Here is a 12,575-nt window from a genome sequence, read left to right on the forward strand (position 1 = left end):
TTATTTTATGTGTGTCTATTTTAATTAACATAGCATACAAATTAGAAGCAGGAGTAGGCCATTTGATCCCTTGAGCAAGCTCTGTTATTTGATAAGATCATGATTGTGGCCTTAACTGCACTTTCCTGCCTACTCCCTATAGCCTTTAACACCCTAGGTCAAGAATCTATATAACTCTGCCTTAAAAATATTTAACGACCCTGCCTCCACACCTCTCTGGGGAAGAGAATTCCACAGACCAACAACCCATCTGAGAGAAAAGATTTCTCATCTCCATCTTAAATGAGAGAACGCTAATGTTCAAACTGTGTCCCCTGGTTCTAGTGCCTCCCACAAGGGGAAACGTCCTTTCAGTGTCCACCATGTCAATTCCCCTCAGAATCTTGTATGTTTTAATAAGATCACCTCTCATTCTTCTAAACTTCAGTGGATACAGGTCCAACCTGTCCAGCCTCTCCTCATAAGATAACCCCCTCATCCCAGGAATCAGTCAAGTGAACCTTCTCTGCACTGCTTCCAATGCAATTATGTCCTTTCTTAAATAAGGAAACCAAAACTGTACACAGTACTCTTAAGTATGGTCCGACTAAGGCCCTGTACAACTTGTAGCTAAACTTCTCTGATTTTATGCTCTCTTCCCCTTGCAATAAATACTAACATTCCATTTGCCCTCCAAATTACTTGCTGTGTCTTTATACTAACTTTTTGTGATTTGTGTACCAGAACACCCAGATCCCTCCGTACTGCAAAGTTCTGGAATCTCTCTCAATTTAATTATTATCCTGCTTTTCTATTCTACCTGTCAAAGTGGACAAGTTCACGTTGTCCCACATTTTACACCATCTGCCAAATGTTTTGCCCACTCTATTAGCCTATCTTAATCCCTTTGCAGACTCCTCATGTCGTCTTCACAACCTAGTCTCCTACCTACCTTTGTGTCATCAGCAAATTTAACAACCATACATTCGGTCCCTTCATCCAAGTCATTGACATAAATTGTTGAGGTTCCACCACTGATCCCTGTGGCACTCCACTCATTACATCTTGCCAACCCAAAATGACCCATTTATATCTACTGTCTGTTTCCTGTTAGCTAACCAATCCTCTATCTATGGTAATATGTTACGTCTACACCATGAGCTCTTATTTTGTGTAGTAAGATTTGGTGTGGCACCTTGTCAAATGCCTCCTGAAAATCCAAGTACACCACATTTACAGGCTCCCCTTTATCTGCATTGCTTGTTACTTCCTCAAAGAACTCTAATAAATTAGCCAAATAAACTTCCCTTTCACACATCCATATTGACTCTGGCGGATTGCATTGAAATTTTCTAAATGCCCTGTTATAACCTACTTAACAGATTCCAACATTTTCCCTACGGCAAATGGTTAAGCTAACTAGCCTGTAGTTTCATGCTTTTTGCCTCCCTCCTTTCTTGAATAGAGGAGTTACATTTGCTATTTTCCAGCCTGATGAGACCATTCCAGAATCTAGGGTATTTGGAAATATTAAAATGAATGCATCTCCTATCCAGCACGTACTTATTTTAAGACTCTAGGAAGAACCCATTAGGACCTGGGGCCTTGTCAGACTTCAGTTCTAATAATTTTCTCAGCACCCTTTCACAGAATCACAGAATTGTTATGGTGCCAGAAGGAGGCCATTCAGCCCATTGTGTCTGCACCGGTCTCCGAATGAACATTATGACTCAGTGGCCATTCTCCTACCTTTTCCCCGTAACCTTGCATGTTATTTCTGTTTGGGTAATCATCCAATGCCCTCTTGAATGCCTGGATTGAACCTGCCTCCACCCCACTTCCAGGCAGTGCAATCCAGACCCAAACGAATTGCTGTGTGGAAAAGGTTTCTCTTATATTGCATTTGCTTCTTTTGAAAATCACTTTAAATCTGTGCACTCTCATTCTCTATCATTTTACAATGGGAACAGTTTCTCCCTATCTTCCCTGTCCAGCCCCCTCATGATTTTGAACACCTCTATCAAATCTCCGTTTAACCTGCTCTCCAAGGAGAACAGTCTCAACTTCTCCAATCTATCTTCGTAACTGAAGTTTCTCATCCCTGGAACCATTTTTGTAAACCTCTTTTGCACTCTGTCCAAGTGTCCATGTCCTTCCTAAAGTGTGGCACCCCAGAAGTGTACACAATACTCCAGCTGAGGTCTAACTAGCGTCCTTTACGAGTTCAATATAACCTCCTTGCTCTTGTACCTTAGCCCATATTAATAAAGCTTAGGATAATGTATGCTTTATTAACTGCTCTCTCCACCTGTCCTACCACCTTTAATGACTTATTGTTATGACGTGGCAGGTGATGTGTGTCAGGCGGACCAAACCCACAAGGGAAACTTAGCCAAGCTATCACAACGGTTTTGCAATTTGAATTTATTACAAGAAGATTTGTGCACTGAATTCCGAAGTAATGAGTCCACTAACACCTTTAGAGATTTTAAAAACTAAATTAAAACATTTATTAACAAAGGAAAATATTTCAAGCACATACATAAGATTATAGTTACTTAATATTATAACAAATCCCAAAATTCCTAATTAAACTGACTCCCAAATACACCCCCTTTTAAGGCAGCAGCCCAAAATAGATTTTAAATTTAAATAGCAAGTCAGCAGACTTATCACAGCACCCATGCGATAGCGGAATTCCCATGGCTTTTCTCCAACTTTAGTTACTGGACACAACAGACTTTTGCAAAAATGGCTGGAGGCTTTCCCAAAGCTGTGTCACACACTCCTGTTAGATCTTACACGGCCCCACAACAATACCTTCCTTCCTTTATATACGTTTTTTGCTCTTTAATCGGTAAATTCCATTGTTCTGTATGTCTTTGGAAATGTACTTTTCCCATAATATAAAAATCTTTCATGTTGCCAATATGGTCAATACCTTTTGGGAAAAATAAACATAATAATCTTGCCCTATTTATCTTGTTATTTGTAAACATCCTGCCATCACTTTGAAACCCAAACAACCCCTTCACTTATCTAAAAATGCAAATTTCCTTCACACCCTACATGCTCAGACCTCATCCATGTTTACTCGTGCTTTTTACCCCTAACCTCTTTTGATAATTTCAAGCTTGCAGTCTATCTGACTCAAATTTAATTAAAACACACAGGCAGAACCATCTACCTTCGCACCCATTTACAATAAACCACAATAATATTATGAAACATATAGTTTTGTGACATTCTGCACATATATACCCAGGTCCCTCTGCTCCTGCACACCCTTAAGTGCTGTACTCCTTATTTTATATTCTCTCCATGTTCTTCCTACCAAAATGAATCACCTCACACTTCTCTGCATTGACCTTCATCTGCCACCTATCTGCCCACTCCACCAACTGGTCTGTCTTTTTGAAGTTTTTACACTGTCCTCCACACAGTTTACAATGCTTCCAAGTTTTGAAACACTTGCAAGCTTTGAATTGTCCCCTGCACACCAATGTCTGGATCACTTCCCCTGTGATTATAATTGTTTAAGTTCCTCCCTCCCTTTCACCTCTGATTTACAATTACTTTAGGGATGCTATTTGTGTCTTCTACAGTGAAGACAGGTGCAAAATATCTGTTCAATTCATCTGCCATTTCCTCTAGAGAACCAACACTCATTCCAGTTACTTTTTCCTTTTTAAATACCTGTAGAAACTCATACTATTTGTTTTTATATTTCTAGCTAGCTTTCTTCATTCTCTAATTTCTCCCCCCTCTTTTTTCATTAATTCTTTGCTGTTTTTTGTATTGTGTCCAATCTTCTGACCCACTAATCTTTGCGGAATTGTACTTTTTTTTTCTTTCAATTTGATACTATCTTTAAATTCCTTAATTAGCCACAGATGGTGCGCCCTTCCCCTAGATTCATTCTTTCATATTGGAATGAATCTGAGTGTTATGAGTAAAGGTCCCCCCCGCCACTGCCCCCCGTAGCAATGGCTTAGTATACTAATGCTAATAATGGGCTCCTGTGGATACATGCATGTATATTTATATTTCACAGCCATATCTCCTTTCTCAGTGACTGTCTCCATCTCCGACTCACCCCACGTGGATTTCAACTGAAATTCCATCCCTCTTGTTTCGAACCCACCCAGGATTACAGGTATCTCCGGGACATAAAACGTTTCTCGGACTGCTGTTCCCGTCGCATTCTGAGATCCACACTCAGTGCCATGCGCCGCCATATGAACACACTCGACCTCTCCCTCCAGCAGCACCGCCGCACCCTTTTTCAAAGCTGCGCGTGCCCCCAGTTTCATTTTATTCTTCGCCTCATCCGTCGCCTCAACAAGAAACTTTTTCTCTTTCTCTCAAGTGCTAAGGAACGCAAGCTCCAACAACTCATCGACACCAACACCCATCTGGGACCCTCCACCCCTGCTTGTCCCTCCGTCCCCATCCCATCTTCCAATCCCAGCCCCAGCCGCGTATTCACTATACCCCCTGACCTTCCCCTCTCCGATGCTGAACGTTCAGTGCTCAGCAAAGGACTTAGTTTCATACCCTTACGCCCTCATCTCAATGAATTTCGGGCTCGGCATGATGCTGAACTCTTCTTCCGCCGTCTTCGTCTCCGTGCTCACTTCTTTGGGCAGGAGTCCTCTCCCCGTTCAACGGATCCTTTTACCCACCTCCAATATTCTCCCTCCACCTGGACCCCTCCCTCTGGATTCTTACCTTCTCTTGATCTTTTCATTGAGAACTGTCGGCGTGACGTTAGCCGTCTCAATTCCTCTGCTCCTCTCACCCATTCTAATCTGTCTCTCTCTGAACTCACTGCACTCCGTTCTCTCAGGTCCAACCCCAACATTGTCATCAAACCCGCTGACAAGGGTGGTACTGTTGTAGTCTGGCGCATTGACCTCTACCTCGCGGAGGCTGAGCGTCAACTTGCAGACACTTCCTCCTACCTCTCCCTGGACCATGACCCCACCACAGAACATCAAGCCATTGTTTCCAGGACTGCCACTGACCTCATCTCCTCTGGAGATCTTCCTCCCACAGCTTCCAACTTGATAGTCGCCCAACCTCGGACGGCCCGCTTCTACCTCCTACCCAAAATCCACAAACAGAACTGTCCTGGCAGACCGATCGTGTCAGCCTGTTCCTGCCCCACGGAACTCATTTCTCGTTATCTTGACTCCCTTCTCTCTCCCCTTGTCCAGTCCCTTCCCACCTACATCCTTGATTCCTCTGACACCTTACGTCACATCAACAATTTCCAGTTCCCTGGCCCCAACCGCTTCCTCTTCACCATGGATGTCCAATCCCTCTACACCTCCATCCCCCACCAGGATGGTCTGAGGGCCCTTAGCTTCTTCCTTGAACAGAGGCCCGAACAATCCCCATCCACCACTACTCTCCTCCGTCTGGCTGAACTTGTTCTCACACTGAACAATTTCTCCTTTAACTCCTCTCACTTCCTCCAAATAAAAGGTGTGGCTATGGGTACCCGCATGGGCCCCAGTTATGCCTGTCTCTTTATGGGGTATGTGGAACATTCCTTGTTCCAGTCCTACTCCGGCCCCCTCCCACAACTCTTTCTCCGGTACATCGATGATTACTTCGGTGCTGCTTCATGCTCTCGTCGGGACCTGGAAAAATTTATTAATTTTGCTTCCAATCTCCACCCCTCCATCATTTTCACATGGTCCATCTCTGACACTTCTCTTCCCTTCCTTGACCTCTCTGTCTCAATTTCTGATGATAGACTGTCCACCAATATCCACTACAAGCCTACCGACTCCCACAGCTACCTCGACTACAGCTCCTCACACCCCGCTTCCTGTAAGGACTCCATCCCATTCTCTCAGTTCCTTCGCCTCCATCGCATCTGTTCTGATGACGCTACCTTCAAAAACAGCTCCTCTGACATGTCCTCCTTCTTCCTTAACCGAGGTTTTCTACCCACGGTCGTTGACAGGGCCCTCAACTGTGTCCGGCCCATATCCCGCATATCCTCCCTCACGCCTTCTCCTTCCCAGAAACATGATAGGATCCCCCTTGTCCTCACTTATCACCCCACCAACCTCCGCATTCAAAGGATCATCCTCCGCCATTTCCGCCAACTCCAGCATGATGCCACCACCAAACACATCTTCCCTTCACCCCCTCTGACGGCATTCCGTAGGGATCGTTCCCTCCGGGACACCCTGGTCCACTCCTCCATCACCCCCTACTCCTCAACCCCCACCTATGGCACCTCCCCATGCCCACGCAGAAGATGCAACACCTGTCCCTTCACTTCCTCTCTCCTCACCATCCAAGGGCCCAAACACTCCGTTCAAGTGAAGCAGCATTTCACTTGCATTTCCCCTAACTTAGTCTACTGCATTCGTTGCTCCCAATGCGGTCTCCTCTACATTGGAGAGACCAAACGCAAACTGGGCGACCGCTTTGCAGAACACCTGCGGTCTGTCCGCAAGAAAGACCCAAACCTCCCTGTCGCTTGCCATTTTAACACTCCACCCTGCTCTCTTGCCCACATGTCTGTCCTTGGCTTGCTGCATTGTTCCAGTGAAGCCCAACGCAAACTGGAGGAACAGCACCTCATCTTCCGACTAGGCACTTTACAGCCTTCCGGGCTGAATATTGAATTCAACAACTTTAAATCTTAAACTCCCCATCCCCACCCCGTTTCTCCCCCCTCCCTTTTTTTTCAATAATTTATATAGATTCTTCTTTTCCCACCTATTTCCATTATTTTTAAATCTAAAACTAAAACTTTTTTAGTCTTTCCACCCCACCCCCACTAGAGCTGTACCTTGAGTATCCTGCCATCCATTCTTAATTAGCACTTTTCTCAGACAATATCACCACCTTCAACACCTCTTTGATCCTTTTGTCTGTGACATCTTTTGATTATCTGCTCCTATCACTGCTTGCTTATCTCCACAATCACCACACCCTCAACTTCTCTCTCCCCCCGCCCCCCCACCTTAGACCAGCTTATATTTCACTTTTCTCCTAACTATACTCAGTTCTGCCGAAGGGTCATGAAGACCCGAAACGTTAACTGATTTCTTCTCCACCGATGCTGCCAGACCTGCTGAGTTTTTCCAGGTAATTCTGTTTTTGTTTTGGATTTCCAGCATCCGCAGTAGCTTTTAGCTTTTTGTTTTTATATTTATATCATCCTGTTTAACATTTTCACAGGTGTAAATTCATCTGTGCCCATTAGTCCTTGAGCTTCATCATGCTTGAAACATTTCCTTGCACATTTGACTCTATTTGTAGAAAATAAAGATTGGTGGCTAGATTTTTCTCTCAAATACCTGTTCAAAATCTGGCAGGATAGAATTGGGGAACAGGAAAAGATTGAGTCATGAAACCTATTGCTGGCTCTCCACAAGACCATTCCTTTTTCTCTCCCACCCCCTGCCAGGACTGTCACTGGCCACTTTTTCCCTGCCTACAGTATACAAATGTCAGTGCTTCCCAAGATATTTTCTTGTGGGATTGTGCCACTACTGGAAAAGCCTGGTGATAAGTCTTATAGGGGAGCAGCCCAAACAGCAAGGATGGGGAGTAAGACCCATTTTATTCATGATCTCCCTCCAATTTGACTCCTTTAGTCACAGACCTGAGAATTATGGGGATTTTAGAATTTAGTGAGGATGGCCAATAAACTGATTTGGAGGAAGATAGAATATGAGAGTAAACTAGCAAATTTTACTAAAAAATTATAAAAGCTTCTAAATCTATTTAAAAGTGGAAGAGATTAGCAAAAATAAGCATGGGTCCCTTCATGGTAGAAGACGCATAAAACATTCTGGAAATGGTGGAGAACCAGGGGTCTAGTAAGACTGAGGAACTTGGAAAAATTGATATTTGTAAAGAATTAGTACTGAAGAATTTAATGGGACTAAAAGCTATCAAATCTCCAGGACTTTAGGGCTTTAAATGAGGTAGTTGCTGAATTGGTTTTGATTTTGATTTTCTAGAATTCTTTAGATTCAACCCAAATTTGGGCCTACTGGAAATCAAATTTTCCACATATGCCCCTTCTTAGAAATCCCTCCTGCTAAATGGAGCTAATTTGGAATATTCTAACATAGCAATTTTGGTAAATGTTTAAAAAATGCTAATTTTCCTTGTTTTACAGAAATGGCTAAAGGAGTGCAAAATGTTAACTCAGGCCCAAGTTCAGTAGCAGCATCCGCATCTTCTTCAAGCTCCCAGTCTAACAGGTAAGACTGTAAAAGCTTCTTACTTCCCCTTATGTTTTTACATCTGATTTAGCACAACTGGATGCTTTTACCTCAATACTCTGCTAATAATATTAAAGCAGCTCTTGTATCTTTGAAGCAAAAGTGTAGTGAAGTTTTTTTAATAACTCATACAATGCTCTTAAAATTTGGCAGTTCTTCATTTGATAGTCCTCCTCATACCATGGGTAAGTCTGACAATCTGAATAAAATTCCACTGATTGACTTGCCTTTTAATCAGATTTTTATCTGTACCATGACTTTTGTTTTCGCAAGTGGTAAATCTTCAGTTTATTTTTTCCAAACATTTTTAATGAAAATGCTTCTAAAATTTAAAAATCTGTCAAGCATAATGTTCTATCCAGAGATGATACCTATTTGAATCTAACATTTAGCTTACTCCTCTGATTAACTTAAAGTTGATCTATGGTAAGCATTTTGGTTTGAATTGAATCAGCTTTCTACGTTATCTTAGGGGAAAAAAGCAAGTAAATGATTTGACTTTGAGTGCCCATTTGTAACAGCCTTGAACAAAAATTTGTTGCTTTGAAATAACAGTCCTCATTAATATAGTTGAAATAACCTGGGTTCAGACCAAGCAGATTCTTCCCCTGTCCACTTATTCTTTTATTACTACTTCAATAATTTTTTTTTTATCCCCTCTCTCTTCTCTGTCCCCTCTCATCTCTGTTTTTCTTTTCTTTCGCTTGTCTTTTTTTATGCTGAAGTTCCTTTTTTTTTAATTCCTCTTCAATAAATTGTTTTACTTTCAGAGCATTTGGTGCCAGTGACGAAATAGCCTTACCAACTGATACCGAAGTGGCCTTAGTGACCAGTCAAGCACAAGGAAGTTTCAATGGTACACACTATTCCGATCCCAGAATGGAGACCCCTACGTCCTATATTGAAGATGACGATGATGATGATGATGAAGAGGAGTATGAATGAATTAATGATCATACTGCATTTCTTCCTATTTTCTGTTGCTTAAAGTGGCATCTCTGAAAAGAACTGTCTCTGACACAGAGACTTTAAGAATTGTTATTTTGACTTGTGAGGGGTTTAACTTAATTCTATTCTCTTCTAATTTAAGCATAAGAAACATTTAATACAGAATTGTAGAGATACCTTTCTGAATTTAAGAACAACAGTTGAAATTTTAAAGAAGTTTTTGCCTCTCTGTTGAGGACCTACAATGAGTTTTCTAACTGCACCAAGTGCAGCTATAAAAGCTACTGGTTGTTCAATTATATCTTGGGGGCACTATCGCAGTAACATCTCTGGCTTCACTGCCTGGTGCTGATGTTTACATGTTGTAGTTTTGCTATTCTCAGCTGAGCTGGTGTAGCACCTTACAAAACAGTCCCATTTCAAAGGAGGAAGAAATGGAGTTGGTTACCTCCCCTGCTACAAGTTCACCTCCTGTTAGATCCACCAGAAGGCATTGAAAGTGGTCACAGATGGATCAGTGATTTGTTCTATCTCCTCAGCTTGGAGATGTTGTTTTGAATAAATAGTTGGGGTAACTAAGGAGAAAGCGTTTATTTAAAAAAAAAAGTGCTAGTGTGGAAAAATGGTGTTTGAAGTGTTACATGTAATTTAAAAGCTTTTTGCTGCTGCCAGAGAACTTTGTAAAAGGCAATCCTGTGATTGGTTTAATAGAATTTCTGGTACTAGGTCGCCATACAGTGTGCCATATAGTTCTATTTAGTATGCATCTGGCGCAGCAGTAATGTATGAAGTACTTCTTAAAAGCTTTATTTCACCTTTTCAAACACAAGTATAGTGGTGTATTCACTGAACAGATGCAGATCTTTTTACCCATCTTATCTTTGTAACCACCTACAAATAAATGCTGAACAAAGTCTGTTGTGGAATCAACAGTTTTTATTAAACACATTCTTAATTGAAAAGTCTCTCGATGACCCAAAGGATTTAAGAAATTTTTTGCAGTGTGTACCCAAATGCTTGGTTTTCTGCGGCTAAGCTAAAAGCTTAATAATTTACACTCTGGTATTTCTGGGCTTACTACCTGTACAGGTTTATTTTAGAGTGAAACTGCTTTTGTAGTATAACAGCAGTTGTGGTTTCAATGCACCTGACTTTCTGATCCTCCAATTCGATTTGAGTAAATTCATCACTTTTCTCAGTGTGTTTAATTCCAGACGTTGTGCTACATGCTGTTGGAGGGTTGGGGTTGAGGTAAGGTCTGCCGCAGGGTGAAGGGGGAGCATGCAACATTTCTTATTAACAGATTGCAAGCAGAGAGGGAACAAACTTTGCTCCTATCTAGTAGGACATTGGTATAGGACAAATGTCTGGTGTATATATGTCTGTTTTAGCTTGGCTAAAGCTACAGCTGACTTCCTAAACTGATAATGAGTCAATGGACTTCCCATTGCCCACTCTGTACTACATAGTTGATCTATTTTTATCATTGAAGAAGTGGTTTGCTGGATTGCTTCCTGATACTGAAGAGTTCAATTGTGGAAAGCAGGCATTTCCTTTCTCCCTGGTGGAAGCATACTTCCTGTTAATTATTTGAACGTTGGACATGGAGAAGACTACAACCTGGAATGGTTGTATTTCCTAGTTACAGCGCTTCATAAAGTCAATTGGAAAGAGTAAAGGGATGGAAAAATTTGGTATTGAGCCAAGGTTCCTTGAGTATATTTAAATACAATGAGAGTAAAGAAAATAGAATCAAGTTGTGAAGAATCCCTCAGAAGTATTGCTTTTGCCCTGTTGATAACAAGCAAAAGTGTGTTCATGTATAGTTTTGTTATTCAAAACACTTTACTTGCCCTTCAAACTTTTGTCTCCTGAAAATTTACTGGGTACAACAACTTTGTACTCAATGCTTTTTTTCATGATGTTCAGTTGTCTTTCCTTTCCTGTTTATTTCATTGACTATTTGGAGCAATACAAAATGCACTTCACAATTTGCTGTTTATCTTAATTTAACAAGAGGGTGAAACTCACCCTCCTCCTAAACATTGCATTTAAAAAAAAAGTTACCAGTAAGATCAAATAGCTGAAGATTCAAACTTGAAGTGAAACTTAAGAGCGTGCGTGTGTGTGTGTGTGTGTCTGTGTGTGCGTGTCTCTCTCTCTCTCTCCCTCTCCCAGGTTTGAGTTTGAACATTTGGATCGAATAAAGCATAGGAACTTTGGCCCCATAGTAACCTAATAAACTAAGTCTGTATCGTGATTCTTAAATTGATTTTAAGGAAGTTTCCTGAAGCAACTTTTTGAGGAACTTTGTACATTTTCAGAAGCTTGTTCACAGAATTTTCTATAAACACTAGGTCTATTTGTAGACCATCTTGAGTATAAAGAGAAGGCAATAACTGGAATAGAAATTATTTAAGACTGACAAGTCTCTAAAAAAAAAAACACCTGGAGCAAAGCAATCTGCAATATTAAAAATACAGTATTTAAAATTTATGAAATCCCGAAGGTGTATATTTTGTTGCAATAGTGTGCTTCAGTGATACGAACATTGTAGTTACAGATAATCTTTTCCTATCCTAAAGACATTTTTTGGTTGCAAAATGAGAGTTGGGGGAAGGAGATTGTAAATGTTGAGACAACCTGATTTCTCAATGCTGCAGTTTAATATCTGTAATTCAACCATTTAATTCTGTCTACCTTGTTACATACAAGGATGTTGTTTTTAGTTTCATGACTATCATTAAAATTTATAAGCTTGAAATAAAAATGTAATCTTATATTTGACTTTGGTCGAAAAATGCTATTTTTTACTTGAGGTTTCAGAACTTGTGCATAACTTGCTAACCACTCTTGTTTTTCATTTGTCATGAATTTTGAACAATTGCCACAAAGTAATTTTGTACAGTAATTAGTTGCCTTTTGGTGTGATTGAAACTGTCTCAAGTTTAATGTGAATGTCAATGACTGTCACTGTGTTGGATATCTCTCTTGCCCTCTTAAAGTATTCTGTATTTTTATTCAGTTTTATTGCCTGGGGAGAGGAAAAGGAGAAATGGAATCAGAAGAAAGGAGACAAAAATCCATCTTAATTACAGTCCCATTCATTGTTTTTCTTTAGCTCGGATCAGATTTTGGGCAAATAGTGGTAGGATTCTTATTCATTCCTTGCAAGCAATTATTTGCCATACAATCTGGGGAAGTTACAGGATAGTATTTTTACATTTTTTCCTCATGATACCTTTGTGATACTTCCCCTGCTCCAGTCCTGTGCTTTATACGAAGCCTCACTCTTGTCGCACTCTTCTGCGTAAACTCGATTCCACCAGTGCTAGACACAGAAAAAGTTCTTCAATTCAATCACTGAGAAATTAAGTTTTTAAT

The 12,575-nt window shown here is 40.9% G+C and overlaps 1 protein-coding gene across 7 annotated transcripts in view; it reads left to right on the forward strand.

Annotated features, from left to right (window-relative positions):
• The window catches only part of LOC144683967 (transcription factor Dp-1-like), an 89,198-nt gene extending 77,220 nt beyond the window's left edge, over nucleotides 1–11,978 (forward strand). For all 7 annotated transcript variants that reach the window (XM_078547599.1, XM_078547601.1, XM_078547604.1 and 4 more), the window contains 2 exons: nucleotides 8,138–8,222; nucleotides 9,014–11,978. In XM_078547599.1, the coding sequence (XP_078403725.1) occupies nucleotides 8,138–8,222; nucleotides 9,014–9,188 (260 nt within the window). In that variant the 3' untranslated portion in view covers nucleotides 9,189–11,978. The remainder of the gene's footprint in view (nucleotides 1–8,137; nucleotides 8,223–9,013) is intronic.
• The last annotated feature ends 597 nt before the right edge of the window (nucleotides 11,979–12,575 follow it).

This window comes from Cetorhinus maximus, chromosome 8, assembly GCF_964194155.1.
Source record: "Cetorhinus maximus chromosome 8, sCetMax3.hap1.1, whole genome shotgun sequence".
In the NCBI taxonomy this organism is placed as follows: Eukaryota; Metazoa; Chordata; class Chondrichthyes; order Lamniformes; family Cetorhinidae; genus Cetorhinus; species Cetorhinus maximus.